The sequence below is a fragment of the Gadus chalcogrammus genome, chromosome 9, assembly GCF_026213295.1.
Source record: "Gadus chalcogrammus isolate NIFS_2021 chromosome 9, NIFS_Gcha_1.0, whole genome shotgun sequence".
Classification (NCBI taxonomy): domain Eukaryota; kingdom Metazoa; phylum Chordata; class Actinopteri; order Gadiformes; family Gadidae; genus Gadus; species Gadus chalcogrammus.
In genome coordinates this window covers 25,941,499-25,961,495 of record NC_079420.1, presented here as the reverse complement: position 1 = coordinate 25,961,495, position 19,997 = coordinate 25,941,499, and the positions used below count along the sequence as shown (strand labels likewise).

At 44.3% G+C, this 19,997-nt stretch overlaps 2 protein-coding genes across 2 annotated transcripts in view; both read left to right on the top strand.

Annotated features, from left to right (window-relative positions):
- LOC130389245 (switch-associated protein 70-like) overlaps positions 1-14,501 on the top strand; it is a 33,009-nt gene extending 18,508 nt beyond the window's left edge. Inside the window, exons 4-7 of the mRNA XM_056598936.1 lie at positions 1,973-2,200; positions 2,505-2,651; positions 4,250-4,355; positions 12,483-14,501. Coding sequence (XP_056454911.1) covers positions 1,973-2,200; positions 2,505-2,651; positions 4,250-4,355; positions 12,483-12,673 — 672 coding nt within the window. The 3' untranslated portion in view covers positions 12,674-14,501. The remainder of the gene's footprint in view (positions 1-1,972; positions 2,201-2,504; positions 2,652-4,249; positions 4,356-12,482) is intronic.
- wee1 (WEE1 G2 checkpoint kinase) overlaps positions 1-19,997 on the top strand; it is a 61,990-nt gene that overhangs the window by 34,987 nt on the left and 7,006 nt on the right. The window lies entirely within an intron of this gene.

Here is a 19,997-nt window from a genome sequence, read left to right as displayed (position 1 = left end):
CGGCGTGCTTGTTGTTTTGTTTCCGGTGTAGCTAGATCCGCTGTGGTGTTGTCGTTTTTCTAACGTGACTAGTTATTGCTAGACAGCAGGTGAAAAAACAACAATGTTTTCCAAGCCAAAAGAGCGTTAATCGCGCGCTAAAAAAATGAATGCCGTTAAAATTGGTTTGAGTTAACGCCGATAATAACGCGTTAAACTGACAGCACTAAATAATATATTTACATTTACTCCCATTCTAATTTTCCTAGCCTAGATGTCCGATGGCGGTCTAGCGGAAGGGGCGTCACTTACGAGCTCTATTGAGTCGTGTTTAGGGGTGTAACGGTACACAAAAGTCACGGTTCGGTACGTACCTCGGTTTTGAAGTCACGGTACGGTACAGGACGGTAAGGGTCATAGTTAAGGGGAAGATTTAAAAAAACGAGGTACGTACCGAAGTCGTGTTGCATTTCACGCTCCTGTGTTTGACAGGCCGAGTACATTCCCGAGAACAAGCACTGAAAGGTGGCCTGATTGGTTAGAAATGAGCTGCGGTCTCAAATCCAACTGCTGCATACCGAGGCCTCAAAATGAACGTGGTCACATTCTTCAGAATCAATATCAAATAATAGCTCTTGAATGATACGCACCGTTAGCCTTTGAGAATCAACGTGAATCACCCAATCCCTTTTAGCTGTCCATCGTGTCCGATGATGACGCTTGCTCCGGGGTTGGGGGGGGGGTTCAGTGACATTGCTGCTGGTGCCACTTCCCATGGCCGTAGAGTCTGATCCTGTAGCCGCACATTCGTCCGCAGATGGAGCAAGGGAAACCAGATGCCCTTGCTCCAAGACACAGCCTTGCTTCACCCCAACGTTTACCTTGAAAAACTCTGACTGGAGTTCTCCTGTGAGCACTCTGGCTTGCATCCCGTCATGCAGCTGCTGTAGGATGCTAAGAAACTTGGGTGGTACCCCAAGTTCGCAGAGATGTTTCCAGAGCATGCTCCGAGATCCTTTACAACTTAGCCTGGGGCCGCAAGGGACTAGTTACCATGGCCCAATCCCAAAGTGAGCCCTGAGGACTAAGGACTGAGGACTCACAGACTTAATTGATCTCAGGTGCTAAGTGAGTGAGTGCATGAGGCCACGTGGGCTCAGATAGGTATATATGGGATTGGGACAGCACTTTACAAGAGCCCATCTTACCTTGGCAACGTTTAATGACAAAGGTGCTGCTGACACCTGCCGGTTTGGGAATTCTCCTTTTTCTCATTCTCATTTTGATTTTAGTTTTTTTTTTGGCAATGAAAACAATCGGCTACAGCAATTTATTGATATTAGAAAATATAATTTAAACTTTTGAATACTTCAGTATAAAGGATGTATTGAATTAGGTGATTATTGGCCTACACATACTAATCATAAGTCAGAACGGGCAAATTTGGCAGAATTATAAAAGGTATAATTAGCAATATGAAGAGCCGTTTGGGAGCCAAAAGAGCAGGCTCTTGTTGGTGAGCTGATCCAAATGATCCGGCTCACTAAAAAAAGGCTGAAATTCCCATCTGGTCGCGCATTGACAGTAGCGTCGTCTTGTTGTTTACCTTCCTAATTTCCGGATTTCCCTATGGTCTCCACGGTAAACGTTACAACGCTTTGAACTGTAGGTAATTCCCTTAGGTGAAGTCTGCACTGATGCAGACTCACGGAAAGGGCTCGGTAAGTGTGGACTCAAACTCTGACTCCCTTTCGAATTCGACATTGGGACAGCCCTAAAGCCTCAATAATTTCGAGAGAACGTGCACCTAAATCCGTGAGTCCGGACATTGGGATTGGGCCCATGTGTGCCACGGGGAGGCGTGTACCAGATCTTGGCAGTGGAGAGGCTGTGTACCGGCTGTGGAGACAAGCACTACTACTCCAACACTACTGCACAGGACAGATCACACTCACCCCCCCCCCCCCCCACACCCCCCCCCCCCCCGCTGCAGATGGAGTACTTCCTGCGTAAGCTGACCGACTCCATGGGGGGCAGCTGGGTGGAGGAGCGCTTCGAGGACTACAAGCTGGAGCTGCAGACCCAGGGGAGGAGCCTGAGCGCCTGGGAGCTCATCACCTTGGTGGCCTCGGGCCACTTCAGCAAGGGCATGGACCGCCAGACGCTGTCCATGGGAATCAACGAGGTGTACCATGAGCTCATCCTGGACGTCCTCAAACAGGTCCCCGCTCCGCAGACACCCCTAACACAAAGCTAACCATGGAGACACAACTGTAAGCTGTAAGCTGGAACAAGGGCATCGCAGTGCAGCCAGGGTGTGAATGCACCTGAGCATTGAATCCACCGATCTCAATCTGAATTGTTTTCACATATAAGGAATGTGTTAAAGTGTGTTGGTAAAGAAGAGAGATGCCATGAACATGAACAAGAAGCAGCTGTGCTTGGTAGTAATAATAAAATAAGATGCAAGAAATACACAAGATGAATATAGAATCAAACATTAAATAAAGAGTGATGTGTCTCAGGGCTACATCATGAAGAAGGGCCACAAGAGGAAGAACTGGACAGAGCGCTGGTTCGTCCTGAAGCCCACCTCAATCTCCTACTACATGGGGGAGGACATGGCCGAGAAGAAGGGAGACATCCAGCTGGACGGGAACTGCTGTGTGGAGGTGGGCAGCCCGTCTCTGGCTCATGGTGGAGGCTGGAGGAGTCCTCTTAACGAACTGACTCGTTAAGAAGACTCCTCCAGCGGACCCTTCTTAAAAAGTTAGCTCGTTAAGAAGGGTCCACTGGAGGAGTCTTCTTAACGAGCTGACTCGTTAACGAGCTGACTCGTTAAGGAAGGGTCAGCTGGAGGAGTCTCCTTAACGAGGTGACTCGTTAAGAAGGGTCCGCTGGAGGAGTTTTCTTAACGAGCTGACTCGTTAAGGAGGGTCCGCTGGAGGAGTCTTCTTACGAGCTGACTCGTTAAGAGTCCGCTGGAGGAGTCTTCTTAACGACCTGACTCGTTAAGAAGGGTCTGCTGGAGGAGTCCTCTTAATGAACTGACTCGTTAAGAAGACTCCTCCAGCGGACCCTTCTTAAAAAGTTAGCTCGTTAAGAAGGGTCCACTGGAGGAGTCTTCTTAACGAGCTGACTCGTTAACGAGCTGACTCGTTAAGGAAGGGTCAGCTGGAGGAGTCTCCTTAACGAGGTGACTCGTTAAGAAGGGTCCGCTGGAGGAGTCTTCTTAACGAGCTGACTCGTTAAGGAGGGTCCGCTGGAGGAGTCTTCTTACGAGCTGACTCGTTAAGAGTCCGCTGGAGGAGTCTTCTTAACGACCTGACTCGTTAAGGAAGGGTCTGCTGGATGAGTCTTCTTAACGAGTCACCATTAAGGGAGCAGGGTGGTTAGATATAAGTATGGTAAGTGTTTTTTTGATAACATGGCATCCCAATAACTACCTTTTAGAACCCATAAGGTGAATAGTTCTGTGTTTGTGTGAGCACAGGCTGCAGCCCAGAAGTCTTCAAAGTACATTCAGAAGATGAGGGCTTTTACAGAGAGAGATTGGAAGGAGGTGTTGTCCATTTAAGGTCATAATCAAAGTTCAGAGCACCTGAGACATACCTGGCTCTCCATCTGGGTTAGGACCCAAAGAGAACAATGCACAGATGTATAGTCCATAAAGGGTCCTGGTTGCACTAGTATATGTTAGTTGTCCATGTGCACCGTTTTACAATATTTTATCTCATAATTTCTTAAATGGGTTGGTTTAGCCGGGATTGAAATGAAATGAGGCCGGCATGTTTGACCTCTCAAAGTATTCATGATGACCCAGACCGGCACTGCTGGTCCCATGAGAACCCAGACTGCTGGTCCCATGAGAACGCAGACTGCAGGTCCCATGAGAACCCAGACTGCTGGTCCCATGAGAACCCAGACTGCTGGTCCCATGAGAACCCAGACTGCTGGTCCCATGAGAACCCAGACTGCTGGTCCCATGAGAACCCAGACTGATGGTCCCATGAGAACCCAGACTGCTGGTCCCATGAGAACCCAGACTGATGGTCCCATGAGAACCCAGACTGATGGTCCCATGAGAACCCAGACTGATGGTCCCATGAGAACCCAGACTGCTGGTCCCATGAGAACCCAGACTGCTGGTCCCATGAGAACCCAGACTGCTGGTCCCATGAGGACCCAGTTGTGATTCTGGTGTGTGTGTGAGGGAGCAGCCAGACGTCCCACGTGGACGTTAAACCACGTTGTTCCTGTGTTAAACCAGCCATTACCGGACAAGGAGGGGAAGAAGTGTCTGCTGTTCATCAAGTGTGCGGGGAAGAGCTATGAGATCGCGTCAGACAAGAAGAGGAAGCAGGAGTGGATTCAGGGTAAGAACTGCTTCATGTTCACCACCATGTAGATGGAGCCACAGGCAACATCTGGACAATCTACTATACTTTACTAGCACTGCTATCACTACTTTAGCACTTCTATATTATTCTCTTTGTATTCTTCTTTGAGCATACTCTTAGCTCTCTGCCAGTAAGACCCGTTACTTTGCATGACTACCCCCTTGTGTTGCTCTGATGCGTCACTTGACCTGTTAAGGGAGTAAAGGGAGGATGATCATTTGACTTGAGACAGAAGAATGATGCTGATATCAAAGATGACTTCCTCATGCTTTCACAGAATGAAGTCATGAGGAAATGACATGTGTCAAAGGTCATGTCACCAGAGAGCTTTATTCAGGACAATCAGGAAACCAAATGTATGAGGCAATCAAAAACAATGATTTGATTTGACATTATCATCACTATCATATCTATCATAACAAATGTCAGTCTATCGTAAAATATCTTACTCTATCATATCTCACTCATTCATAAGATATCTCACTTTATCATAACATGTCTCACTATCATAACAAATCTCACTGCATCATATCTCTATCACACCATGGGCCGTATTTTAACGGTCTGAAACGCAAGTGAGAAGCGTCAAGCGCAAGTAGCTTTGTGGGCGGTTCTATGGCGATGTCGCTATTTTACCAGCGCAAAAATTACTCTTCCGCCCGGTGCAAATCTTAAATTTCTATTTAGCGAGACTATTTAAAAATATATTTTGACAGGGCGTCTGCAGTCCCCGATTAGATAGATGCACATGCATTTTCCAACTTCAAATGGCTCAGTTTATGGCCAAATATATGGCCTAATTCACACATGGAATAAGGTTTTCTTCCACAACGAGTCCTCAAATAAATTTCGGCAAAGAAAACTTAACACAAATATGATATGCGTTAACTGTGGTTCTATTTAATGATATATACACAATACATTATAAACATTGTTTCTTATCAGTATTGAATGCATTATCGTTATCGTCTTGTGCTCCTAATATGCATGTGTCCCCCCGTTAATATACATTGCCATGGACAGTATTATGCGTTACGTGTTTAGTTTGCGTGTGTTTAAACATGACGCACACACGCGCGCCCGCATTCATTAATTATTTGACACATACACACAATTCATTCATTCTTTTTAACACTCACTCGCGGTAAAACAATGTTTTCTCACGATCAAATCCTAAAAGTTATGGGCTTGTACACGATGTATGTGTCAAGAAATATGTGTTTGCTGTATGGTGTTTTGCTGTACGATGGTCTTAATAGTAAACTTATTACCACTGTATCAGCTGTTCCTTCCCAAATAATTTAACCAAGGTCATCATTTACCTTCAAACGAGATTTTGTTTTGGAAGGCTAGGATATAGCCTACAGTGGTCATTCATGCAGCCCTTCTGGATTCTTTTTTCCACAATCAACATCATAGTATAATATATAATAATATAATATATATAATAATATAAATTAGGCAAATCGTTAATCGCATGTTTGTGTTGTGTAAAGCCAACGTGTGTGTAAGCTTATGTTGCAGTTCCAACCTGCCATGGTAAATCCAAATAGCAACACCAACTGCGCGATCCGCTAGTGCACTTAGACCAGGGCCCCGTTTCCCGATAACGATGGATCTTCGCTCGTAAGATCATTCTCCCGATGGATCTTTCGAACCATAGATAATTTCTTTGGAGCGTTTCCCGAAACTCCTCTTAACGTGAACACGCATTCGCTGCACTCACGACGATCGTAGGATTGTACCTGTCCACTGACATGGTGCTGAAACGGGCTATGACGCAGGGGGAGACGCAGGAATGTCGCAGGAAAATGGGGTTAAAAAGGGTTAAAATATCTCCCCATCAAGGCCAACCGCAGAGTAGCCTACGAAAAGAATAGATTGCAATAATATGATTGCTAAAGATATTAAAACACAATTGATTAAGCCTAGGCCGACATATATATCAGTCCTAATCCTGAGCATACATTTATTCACGGCATTTCCCCCCCCTGAAATAATTCCATATTACAAAAATCCAAAATAGCTTGTGTGACAACTACATTTATCTTAATGTGCTGATTTTTTAAACATATATTTTGCGCAGCAAGAGAGCCAACTTTATCTGATTCCGCATAAGGTTGCATTGATTGGCTCTCTAGTATAGAATATTTGTAGACATTAAAAATGCAACGTTGCATTCATACATTATCATTCAAACGCGGCTATTGCTGACCCGATTAGGAGAGCTTGGATCCTGTCCATATTGTTGGGCAGGATGAAGTAGGCTATAGGCAGGGTTCGAGTTATGATTCCATCTCTGTGGGGGTCTCTTAAAGTTGTTGACGGTGGGGGGAGACCGTACCGGTCTTGTGCTGAATTTGACGGGGGGAGGGGGGGGAAATAGGACGTAAATATGGGCTATTATGACACGGCTCTTCTCAATGCCGTGGAACGCTTCGTTCATTTGCATGGGCCCTTCACAACAACGTCAGCTTCTTCGGTTGCTAAGCGACGTCAACGTCTTTGGCTAACTATTTCTCTGCTGATCAACACTACGTATGGTAAGTTGGTAACAAATAAATTGTAAAAAAACACCTTTCGAAGTTATTTTTTTCGTTTGGCAAGTAGCCGCTCATTATCGAAAATAAATAATAAATCATCGAAACACCTCCGTTTCGAGTCGGTGTCCGGTTCGCCCTGTCTGGGCTTATTTTCCCGATAATGACCGGCGTTCTATTATCCCACTTAACGTCAATATTACTCTGCATGTGGAAGGGAAAATAGCTTTATTTGTATAATTACAATATTATGCGGCTGTATTTTCCGAGACCCCCAAAGATATTGAGTTTACTGCTTTCATGGGAGCCAGACCTCTCTTTATGGGAGCTCAGCTCCCACTGCCTCCCACCTAACTCGAACCCTGGCTATAGGTCTTTCTACACTGCCGAGCCGGTTCGGTCACAGCTTATTGGCAAGCCCGGCGATATCACCTTCTTATCTCAAGTTTCCTGTGTAAAACCGAGGGGTCAAATCCCCCGTTCGTCACGGCGCGAGATTTCTTGGTTCACTGGGGAAGGCGGGGCTGTGCACGGAGTCTCTGACCTCTTTAGAATAATTTGTATTATTGCATACTCCCGAATGTTTTCATTTTTTTATGAATGAAGACACCCGCATGGAATGATGAGTTCACTCTATAGTAGGCTAACGATGCTCTTAGCTTCCTACGAGTACCCTGGAGCACTCGTTAGCTACGAGCGTTTTCAAGACGTTTCTTTACCAACGATGCTTTCGGGAAACGGTGTGAAAACTGTACGATGCTCGTACAACCCACTCTGCGATCCACTTAGGCTAACGATGCTTTCGGGAAACGGGGCCCAGGTGTTTGTCGGTCAGACGCACAACTGTGTTATCGATCTGTCAGATAGCACCATGTAGCATTGCGCTGGAACACGTCTCTTCTCTGTGTTTTCGTCGACGTAATCAATGACGTTGACGCATAAATTACGTTGACGCGATAAATGCGCGTCGATTTGAAAACCCCAAAACAAACGCGAGTGGCTCCTCAGACATTCATAAGTGCAAGGCCCACGCACTCGTTCCTCTAAAGTATGGGAATTCTTTAATGTAAAAGGAAACGATTCTGTGATATGTCGTCTATGCAAAATGGAGATGGCTTTCCATTCTAGCACCACGGCAATACACCAGCACCTGAAGAGGCGGTGTCACGTTAAAATTGTACCGGGGGCGAAAATTGTACCGGCCTACGTCATCGTTTGTTTACATCCTGACAACCTGACAACCTGCCCTGCAACAGACGACGCGATGCAGAAAACATGTTTCCAAACGACGAAATAACATAATACAGATAGCGGATCGCTATCTGAATTATGATAGATAGCGATAACACTTGTTTTTACTTTATATTTGTATTGTATTTAATTGTTTAATCGAAACAATAAGAAAATTGCCCCGAAACGGGCGATCGCGTCAAATGACGCGTCAAATCAAGTTAGGAAGGTTCTTGAACATTCTAGACTATGAAACCTGCTTAAAACACTCAGTTTTACTAGCTAAATTCGATTAAACAATTCAATACAATGCAAATATAAAGTAAAACAAGTGTTTTCTAGCGATCCGTTATCTGTATTATGTTTCAAGAACCCTCCTACGTCATTTGACGCGATCGCCCGTTTCGCGGGCAAACCCTTTGTCATTTGACGCGATCGCCCGTTTCGCGGGCAATTTTTTTTATTGTTTCGATTAAACAATTAAATACAATACAAATATAAAGTAAAAACAAGTGTTATCACTATCTATCATAATACAGATAGCGATCCGCTATCTGGATATGTTATTTCGTCGTTTGGAAACATGTTTTCTGCATCGCGTCGTCTGTTGCAGGCAGGTTGTCAGGATGTAAACAAACGATGACGTAGGCCGGTACAATTTTCGCCCCCGGTACAATTTTAACGTGACAGCGCCACCCGGGAGCAGCTGCAGATGACCGAGCACTGTAGAATTATAAGAATGCATTACTTTGCACTTTTATTTTGGAATTTAAAGGCAATAAACATGTATTGCAATGTTAAGGAATTCATGTTTTTTTCATTCAGATATGTAAATCAACATGTATAAATTGCTATTAGTCAATTAATGGGGAGATAATCGATAATCGAATCGAATCAAAATCGAATCGGACTGAGAAAATGAATCGAAAATGAATGTATTTTTTCGATGCATTGAAAAAATAATCGCTAGATTAATCGTTTATCCCAGCGCAAATGACACAAACATAGGGGTATTAGGAGCAATATCCCTAACAGAAACACAATGTTAACAAGCATCCAATGTTGAGGTGGTTCATGAAGCATCTGATCTCCCAATTTTGTTGTATAGGTGACTGTACAATGACAATAAAGTCTATCTTATCTTATCTTAATCCAGTAAGATTTGCATTTTATATTGTAATTGGGCGGAATGGTAAATAAAGTCATTGTTGTTTGACGTCCCCCTGAGGTCAAAGGTCACCAAATTGTTTGGGTGTCCCAAGAATGGTGTCATGAGTCTATGTGGCAAGTTTGTCTACGATATGTTAAAGAGTTGCTGAGAACAGGCTTACTTCCTGTTTGGCGGCTTTGCTGTCAAGTCTGATGGCTGTCACGGCCAGAAAGTTTTGAATTAGAAAAAGCTGTTGGGCACTTTTGTTCAGCTTGGTCTGAAGATCATATATGGCAAGTTTCATGATGATTGGACATAATCTGTGGCCTGTTGATATGTACTATTGATTTTGACAACTTTCAACATGGCAGCCAATTTCTGGCAATATTTTAATATATATTTTATTAGCTATATGGGGCGGTCATATATGGTTATGATATGTCAAAGGGTTCTGAGAAATCTGCTTACTTCCTATTTTGCGGCTTCGTGGTCGAATATGATTAGCTGTCGCGGATGTTTCCGTGAGAAGTCATTTACTCGCTATAAGGGGAAGTCTGATAGTATCACCAGACATTGAAAATTTGTTTGAAATATACTCATGTGAATTAGCCTGGCAAGCCAGACCCATATCGGAAAGATATTGGGTCTGGTCTCGTACGGTGGCAGTGTGGGCGGGATAAGCGGTTGTCTTTCAAGTTCCCTCTGCACGCAATAGGATAGCGCTACAACCAATCAGAGCAACGAAGAAGGTGACGTAGTCAGAGCGACGGAAATTTCTATGGGGAAGTGTTGCGAATGGTGGATTGAGAGGGCTGTGGCAGAGTCCCATACGTTTCCCCACCAGCGGAGCTAGTTGGTAAATCAAACTTTTACCGTATCCGGTCGGCAAAACTCTGAATACATCTTTCTTTTCCAGGAAAGACTTCAGTGCAGTTCTTTGTTCATTTCTCAAAAAAAGGATAACTTCAAGTCTTGAAGAGTCGCGGCCAACCGAGTCGAAAGACAGCTGTTCGCCAGCAGCAGCAGCCATTATTGTTTACCTCTAACACGGAACTGTCGCAGCTCTGTCGTCATTCGGCTCGATTCCGCCCCTCACGATCTGATTGGCCTTTCACATTTTCTGTTTCCAGCAGCGAAAAACGACGACAGAAGGCTAGACCTCCCTGGCTGCAAATTCAATTTGCTGACGCTAGGGCGTCTAGATTTCTAGGCTACATGTGAATAGAGAGAGGAGTTCAAACACATCTACATTAATAACAGCGCTACATTAAAAACAGTTTGGTTTTGATGTGTCAAAGTGCTGCTGAGATATTGGCTCACTTCCAGTTTGGCGTCTTTGCTGTCAAAATCTGGCCTGAAGATCAAGTTTCGAGAGGAATGGACCAAATTTGTGATAGGAGATGCATTTTGAAGGTTTTTTACATAAACCATGATGGCGGAAAATCATGGTGCAAAACGACGACATAGGGTGCGTTGAACTCGGCTTGGAACAAGGAATCAAATGACACCTTGTTTGTCAATATTGGATGAATGGGTCGAAAGTTATAAACATGAATGCATGTCCAACTTTGACTTGTTGGTGGCGCTAGAGCTGATGAGGTAGCAACCTCAAATTTGCTAGATGGGCTAATGGGACTGTCTTGAACCAGTGTGCCAAATTTAACAACTTTTGACCAAGGCGTTCTATGGGCTGCCATAGACTCCCATGACAGAATAATAATAATAATAATAATAATAGGAAAACAAAGAACATGATACAGCGGCAATAATTGTACTTTTAAATCAATGCATTTAAAAACACTGTACAACAAACACGTATTTTCCCGACCCAGACAACATGTACAAGCCCATAACTTTTAGGATTGACGAGTATTTGATCGGGAGGAAACATAGTTTTACTGCGAGTGAGTGTTTAAAAGAATGAATGAATGCAGGTGATGCTTGTTGTACGTGTGCAGCCATATGTTTAAACACACCCAACGAATAATACAGTCCATGGCAATGTACATTAACGGGGGGACACATGCATATTATGAACACAAGCAGATAACGATAATGTATACAATATTGGTAAGAAACAATGTTTGTTAATGTATTGCCGCATATCATTAAATAGACCCACAGTTGTGGCCACAGGACCGCATATCATATATGTGTTAAGTTCTCTTTGCCGAAATTTACATGACGACTCAGTGTTTCTGAAGTTGTAGAAGAAGACGCTATTTCATGTGTGAATAAGGCCAGATTATTTGGCCATATTATTTGGCCATAAACTGAGCCATTTGAAGTTTGATATTCATGTGGTCATGCAACTGTCTCATCGGAGACTGCAAACACGCTGTCAAAATATCAACTCGTCAAGTTCAAATGCGCTCATGGCTCTTAAAGGGGATGGGAGATGGCACTCTCATTGGTTTATTGCATGTTACGCCCAAAACACACCTACGGGTACTCAGACCAGCCCATTTTAGATTTTCGGGCGCAAGAGTAATTTATCCGCCGGGATAATAGCAACAGCGCCAGAGCCAAGCCCACAAAGCTACTTCAGTTTTGGGCTTCTCCCTTGCGTTTCAGACCGTTAAAATAGGGCCCCCAATCTCTATATCACACCATATCTCTATATCACACCATATCTCTATATTCCACCATATCTCTATATATCACACCATATCTCTGCATCATATCTCTATCACAACATATTTCTAGATCACACCATATCTCTATATACATATCTCTATATAACACCATATCTCTACATCATATCTCTATCACAACATATCTCTATATCACATCATATCTCTATATATTACATATCTCTATATAACACCATATCTCTACATCATATCTCTATCACACCATACCTCTAGATCTCATATCTCTACATCATATCTCTATCACACCATACCTCTATATCTCATATCTCTACATCATATCTCTATCACACCATACCTCTAGCTCTCATATCTCTCCATCATATCTCTATCACACCATACCTCTAGATCTCATATCTCTCCATCATATCTCTATCACACCATACCTCTAGCTCTCATATCTCTCCATCATATCTATATCACACCATACCTCTAGATCTCATATCTCTACATCATATCTCTATCACACCATACCTCTAGATCTCATATCTCTCCATCATTTCCCTCTGACCTGGTGGTCTCTGGTCCACAGCCATCCAGACGTGTGTGAGTCTGCTGCGTCTGGGCCTGCCCGCCCCGCACCGCGAGGCCCGTCTGAGGCGCAGGGAGCAGCGGGGCCGGCTGCAGGCAGAGCAGGAGGACCTGGAGGCCCGCATGAAGGAGCTGACGGCTGCCAATGACACCAAACAGCAGGAGCTGGAGGCCATGAGGAAGGTGGGTTAACCCCAACCCCAACCCTCTTCCTAGATCTGCACCCTGCGAATGAACCCAGCCTGGAGGTAGGATCATTTTATAGTCAGGGTTAAGGGTAAGTCGCTCACGTCAGAACTGCACATTAACCTTCCTCTCCATGAAATCACGGGCTGTGTCGGGTGTCATTCATAATCAATACAATTAGACCTGATTAAGGTTGTATGTCTCCCACAGTCTGCTACCGTTCAACTCTGCCAGGTGACGTTCTCTAATGGTGCGTTTCCACTGAGCGCTGCAGTTCGATTTTTTGATTAGGTGCGGTTAGGTGTGGCTCGCGTTTCCACCGCCGGCAGTACCCTTATGTTTTTTGAATGACCAGCGCTCTAATACACACAGACACACATCAAAGAAAGAAATCCTCCACATAAAGAACAAGAACATATAACAAGAACTTATGGCACATTTCCAAGGGCGGTTGCGGGTTGGTTCAGTATGCCAAGGTGCGGCACAGTTGGCGTTTCCACCGCCAAAAGTGGGTGTGATCCGTATTGAGCCGTACTCATCTCGCAGTACTCCTCCGTTGGGGTACTGAAACGTCTGAAAGGGTGCCAACAACTTTGAGCTACACACGCCGTCTGTTGATAGGTCGACAGAATCATCACTTTTGTGTGACAGGGGGATAATAACAAATAAACACATTATCCGCAAGGTACAGCGAAGGCTTCGTTTATTGAAGAAAATGTTGCGCAAAAGTTAGACGTCCTTCTTGTTTCGCGTTCTTCTTTTTCCTTGGATTTATTTGCAGGCTACACTGTGAGGGGCTGCTATGAGGTCATGCTTACGTGCTATGCTTAAGTAGCTGCCACGGCTATCACCATCCGGCTTAAACCCCGCCCTACCATAAGGGTACTGTCGGTGGTGGAAACACGAGCCGTAACTGAGCTGGGCTATACCACAACTTCACTGCTGGGCTGAAGCGTGCTGGGCCGAAGTTCAACCACCATTGGAAACACGCCATTAAGGCCCCGTCCACACGAAGCCGAAACGGGCGAAACCGTTACTGTTTAGATCTATCCGGTTTCGGAGTATCTCCGTAAAGACGGAGTCAAGCAAAACCGGGTAGATCTGTGGAAACGCTGTAGTACACATTCCAGGCCCATAAGGGGCGCTGCTTCTGCTACAGAAATCCAGAAGGAAAATAAATAAGAAGAAGAGGGGAGCATGCGCATAAAGGGTGAGACTCCACGGGCTTAACAGTAATTGGCTAGAGGGTCGAGGGGTGGGGCGAGGACGTCATGGTTTACGGTTTCAGGCATCCAGACGAATCCAAAACGAAACTGGGTAGATTTGAAACCACCTCCGAGGGTGGTTTCAGAAGTTTACGGTTTCGGTCAGCAGATTCGTCGGCTTCGTGTGGACGGAAGGCCGAACCGTACGGAAGGCCGAACCGTACAAGACCTTTGCGGTTTCGCCATGAAATTGGCTTCGTGTGGACGGGGCCTTAATGAGCTTACCTGAATAAGATCCAAGCAGAACAACTTCTCTGTGGGAGGGGTCAGTTTCAGCCCTGCCTGCCCTCATGAATATGAACAGCAGGAGACCCCTCCCCCTCATAAATAATTTCACACACTGTGGATGTGGAGACCCCCGGGGGGAGGGGGAATCGTGTGTGTGTGTGTGTGTGTGTGTGTGTGTTGTGGCAACCTGGCACGGTGAGCGAACCACCACCTCCTGAAACAGGACACAACTTTGCTGGGCAAAAGCCAAAAAGGCATGTTTAATCCAAAATCAAACAAGTCTCATACCGAAAATAATACAACAACGAAAAAACCTGGGAGGAATCGACGGTCCAATCCCCCGTGGGTGGAATCCCTTCACCCACGAGGACCGTCTCTCTCTCCGTACAGGAGCTCCAGGGCTGGGAGAGCCCTGAATGAGTGCAAAAGCAGGCTATTTAAGCCCTGCTTCTCCACCTGTTCCTCAGGTGCGCTGCATGTCCTTAATTGGCCCGGGTCGGGTTGCCACAGTGTGTATGTGTGTGTGTGTGTGTCTGTCTGTTTAAAGAAAAGGCATCATTAATATCAACAGTTTAGATTTTTCCAATCTCTAGCCAGCGGATAAACCAGTTGAACCAATCAGGTGGGTTAGGCCTAGTCACAGTGAACACTGGATAAGTGCTAGGACAAGGTGAAGAAACGCCCTGTCGATGTTCCTATACACATTCCTCATGCAGGCTGAGGGTAAACCACATTTATAGACCCGTAGTTTGTGTTGGTGTGTAGTTTGTGTGTGGGTGTGTGGTGTGTTTTGTGTAGCGTGTGTGTAGTGTCTGTGTAGTGTTGTGCGTTGTTTGTATTGTGTGTGTAGTGTGTTACTACTCATGTTGTATTGTGTGTGTAGTGTGGAACTACTCATGTTGATATTGCTGTAGTGTATCTGTCTAGACAACACAACCCAAGTCCCGCCCCTGGAACCGCAGAGCCGTCTAGTCGCATTTACATCAGAAAGAAACCGCCAATGTGTGTACGGTCCGGGAGGGTCAAATCAATTTACCCACCCGGGAAGGGGACTTACCTCGGGCAGTGTAAACGTGCGAACCATGCCGGGAAAAAGGCGTGCATAAGACAGGGATAATTGGCAGTGTTAAAACGTTTACCGTCTGGTCATACTTCAGCCTCTACAAAATACAATGGCACACACTATGGCATGAACACACTATAGCACAAACGGCTCACACACACACAAAGGACTGACATCCATAGCGTATATGCAGATGAGTACATATACTGGTTTCACCCCCGTAACAATCTCTTTTTGTCACATGACTTGTCCTGAAAGCATGAGAAACACACAACAGTGTTCTGTTGAGCTGCAAGTCACTGTCGCACAACACTCTTGGCACGAGCACAACTAGAAGAACTAGCAGAAACATAAACGCACAAACAAACATACACACAGCAGACACAAAGCAGTCAGAGAGACTGTCTCTGTGAGTGTGGTGCTGTTTCTGTTCACACACCGTGCTCACACACTGTCCTGCACTGATGTCTGCTTAGCGCTCACACGTTGGTGATAAAAGAGGTTGTATGTTATCAGGATGTACCGCCTGGCCAAAAGAACATTTGGTCCAACTGAGGTTCAAGGTCAAAGGTCTGGTTAGAATGTTAAAAACAGATTGGCTCTGCAACGCCAGTGGAGGGAGGCTACTAGCATAAGCAGAAGTTATTTAACACAAACTATCAAAAGGAACAAATGTCAGTTAGTCGTTAGGAGGAACTGGAAATCGTCACCCCACAGTCCACACTTTTAGCTGTGTGGTTAAAGTGTTGAACAATTTTTCCCTGCCAGCTATATGACTTTAACATAGTGAGTCACAGTCGGCTGTTCTTTCTTTAACTTCCTTTAAAACCAGATCCTCTACAGTCCGGCATGCAAACTAATATCAGTATATAACTTTCTAATGGGCACTGAGAGATCATGAAGAAGGCAGGAGAGGATCCAGGGAAAGGATTCTGTGTTCCTGAGGTTAAACCTCCTCAGCCATGGTGCTCCAAAATGATTTATGTATTTTGGTTCACCCAACTTGATCTCGGGTTTGATTATGCTTTAAAAACAACTTTACTTTCATGTTTTACTGGAAAATTAACTACCACTACTAACTACCCTCCTACTTCCTGAATTATTTACATTAATCCCTATAACGCCATGAAGGAAGAACGAAGACATTTGTTTTTCAAATGAATGAGAAAAAGATTAAAGAGTAGATTAGAATTAGGTTTTTATATATATTTTTGTGGTTGACGTGATAATTTGTGTTTTGGATTTAATCCTTTGAAGGGTGGAATCTTGTCAAATTAACAAACATTTTGTGTCTGTTTATGTTTGTGTGTGTTTGTGATGATTTGATTTGATATATCAGTGGCGGCTGGTGGTTTTTAAAGTGAGGGAGGAAGGACTGCGCCCTTGGTTGCCATTGGCCTGCTGGCACTGTTAGTGGCATAGGGTGGCATATGAGACTCAAGTTGTTTCAGGGTGTTTTGGTGAACTACATAATAGCAGGGAGGATAATTATGTGAATTGATACAAATCCACCAGTGGCAGCATTGTACTTTGAAAGCTGGTGGGCAGCATGTCTTGGACTACAAGGACAGAAGGAAAGGATGCAAAGCAAATTAGTCAAATCAGGCCTACTCTTGATTTGTAAAACTAAATAAAAAAATCTGGGCCTAGCATTGGGCCTATCTTGGGCCCTCAATGACTGAAGCTATTGGTTGTAATTTGGCTATGTATATTTTCAGCTACAATTGTTTTAAGAAAAATGAAGACACAAGACCAAAGGTGATGCCGTTTAAAATGCATCATGCTCTGAATCATTCACTAACATCCTTTCCACAATATCGAACAGAATGGTCAGAGAAACAAACAATTAAAAGAACAACAGGAACCTTATTTCACAAATATTTACATGGGCTGTAAGCCTAACATTGTTTGAGGCAAATGTGGATGTTAATGGGTATTTCAGAATGTTGGTCATGGTGTTAAGCCAATTAAGATTGAGGGACTTCATTTATAGCTCAAGTAAATCCTCCTCGCGGGCTCCACAGCTCGGCCGCGGGCTCCGCATCCCGGCCGCAGGGTGATATATAAGCGAACAGTAGCGCACCGCTCGGTGGAAATGTGGCATACGACTGACGGGTTTGTTGTCCCTGAAGCCTAGACTTGAGGGCATAACCCCTCCCTCCGGGCTGCTCCACAGCCAGGGCTCCTAGGTTCATAGCACAGCAATGCGCTATGAACAGACGTAGGTGGGATCCAGATCCCTTAGCTAGTCACACCCACTCAGAGGTGGACTTTCCTCCTCTATCCCTTTGAGCCCCATGTTATTCACCGGCCGCCAACACTTTCAGGGAAATTAATGGGAGTTAACGGAGGCTGCGGGAGAAACGACCTCCTGAAGTAATTATTAATAGGCGATAGGGGGTGCTAATATCCCTTTACCCAGGGAAACAAACATTACATACAGAGGCATTCAAGTAGTAATATTTAAGGGCATTCATTCATTATTAGAGTATTCTGGGCAATCTACATTTTTTATTCTCAACAATGTTCAGGAGGATCTTCCTCCCTCTCCTCACTGCAGAAGCCTCGACTGATATATATATAAACTAGGTAGGATATATATATAAACACAAAAAGTAAGGAAATTTGTGTCTGGTAGATAATCTCGTTGTTGTAAAAATGCTTTTTGGCATAAATCTTATACCATAAATCAACATGACAAAAAATCGGCCTCTAGTGCTCTGCCCCTCAATATTGAAATAAATGAATGTGCGATCTCTGATCCAAATTATTTAGACTTGCCTTTTATAAACACTTCTCTGAAGCTCGTCATTTATTGGATAAGCTGTTTCCTGGTCCCTCCCCCTCTGAGGTCTCTGAAGCTGGTCATTTATTCAATGTTGGTCACCCCCTGGACCGTGTCTCGCATTTCTCCTTTCAGCCATTTACATCTACTAAGGTCCTCAGAACCGTACAATCTACAGACCCTAAGTCATAGATTGGTGAAGATCACTTAGACTCCTTTTTGGTCAAATTTGCTGCTCCAACTATCAGTGAGCCACTGTCTTAAATTTTTTATCGTTCCATTCCTCCGGGCTTATTTCCGCTGGTCTGGAAATCTGCACGTGTCACTCCATTGCACAAGGGTTAGGAGAATCTGGATAACTATCGTCCGATCTCTACACTTCCATGCCTGGCCAAAGTACTTGAGACCTTAGTCAACTCTCAATTCAAGTGTGTCTTGTCAAGCCACTCTATTCTTAGTCCTCACCAATCCGGTTTCAGACCTAACCATAGAAACATCACTGCTATCACACTTGTAACCAACAACGTAGGCTTGGATACAGGTGCTTCTGCGTGGTTTAATGACAACCTATCTTTAACAAAAGGTGTTCCTCAAGGCTCTGTATTGGGTCCTGTACTTTTTATTATCTATATTAATGAGCTGGGGTCTCATTTATAACGGTTGCGTACGCACAAAACGGGGCTGAAAGTGGCGTACGTGACTTTCCACGCCAAGGTTGTGATCTATAAAAAACTAACTTCGCGGGAGAATGTGCACAGCCCTAAGGAAACTCTGACCCATGCGTACGCATGGTTTGGAGGAAAAAGAGAATTGGCGACGCTGACGGTGTGGTGGTGAACTGAAGTCAGACAGAAGAAATGTAGAGTGAGAAGAACGATTATGTTTTATCATCGCCCTTCATAAGTTTAATTTCAACCCGTGTCATGCATTAAATCTATGTAATCTGAATAATAGAAGTCAACTGCGTTATTTCTCAGTTATAACTCCAGAAACATCTCCTTAGAATCAAAATGAAAAAAAAGAATCTATATTTAATCCCGTCACTCCATACGGTCCACTGACGGCGCGACTGCATGGAATAAAACATCTGTCCAACATGTGACAATAACATAATATTTTTATGTGACACTGTAAACACATAATCAAATGTCAATTAAATCCCAAGTTGGGTAAACCAAGCCACATACTCCTCATCACAATCGTTATATTATTGTCCGTTCCTCTTGATGCTTTTCATGACAAATCAGGCATTAAAAAGGGGTTATGTTGAAGAACATTTTACGTGGGGGATTACAAACTGATTATCCAAGGTGTTCTCGGTCAGTCTTATTACTGTAACCCTATAAATACAGCGGTGAGCCCTGTGCGTAATGCTGCACCATGGCACTGCTGGCACTGCTGGAGGACCATGCAAATTGCAGGATTCGGAGGGAGAGGGTCTTCAGGGACCATAACGATTTATTGGTACATAAAAATATGTACCTTTATGTCAGACCACTTCTTTTATAATTCTGGGACTGTGCGCTCCGTGCCACTGACAGAGTTCACTGCTGCAGCAACATGTTGCCTCTCACTCTGCTTTTTGTTGTTAGTGATCCCAATCCATTGACCGATGAACAAAACTACTTTTTGGGCCTCCACCTCACCCACACGTGTCTCCACTTCAACCTCCGTGAAATTTCGCTTTTTTGCTTTTCTCAGTCCTTGTGCCATTGTTTCCGACAAGACATAATACTTGCATCTGAGTCCGTTTTATATGCACATTCATGAGGTCGTTTGCATTGACCATTTATGGATAAAAAGGCGTGTACAGGGCGGAACGTGAAGCTGATTCAGCTGCACACACTTGAAGGCACTCTGTGATTTATAAAGCAAAGATTGCTTAGAGGTGTGCGTACGCAGGCTTTTATAAGTCTGAATATTTTTTGGCGCACGCAAAACTTTGCTTTTGGTCGTACGTACACCTTTAGTAACGATCCCACTCACAGA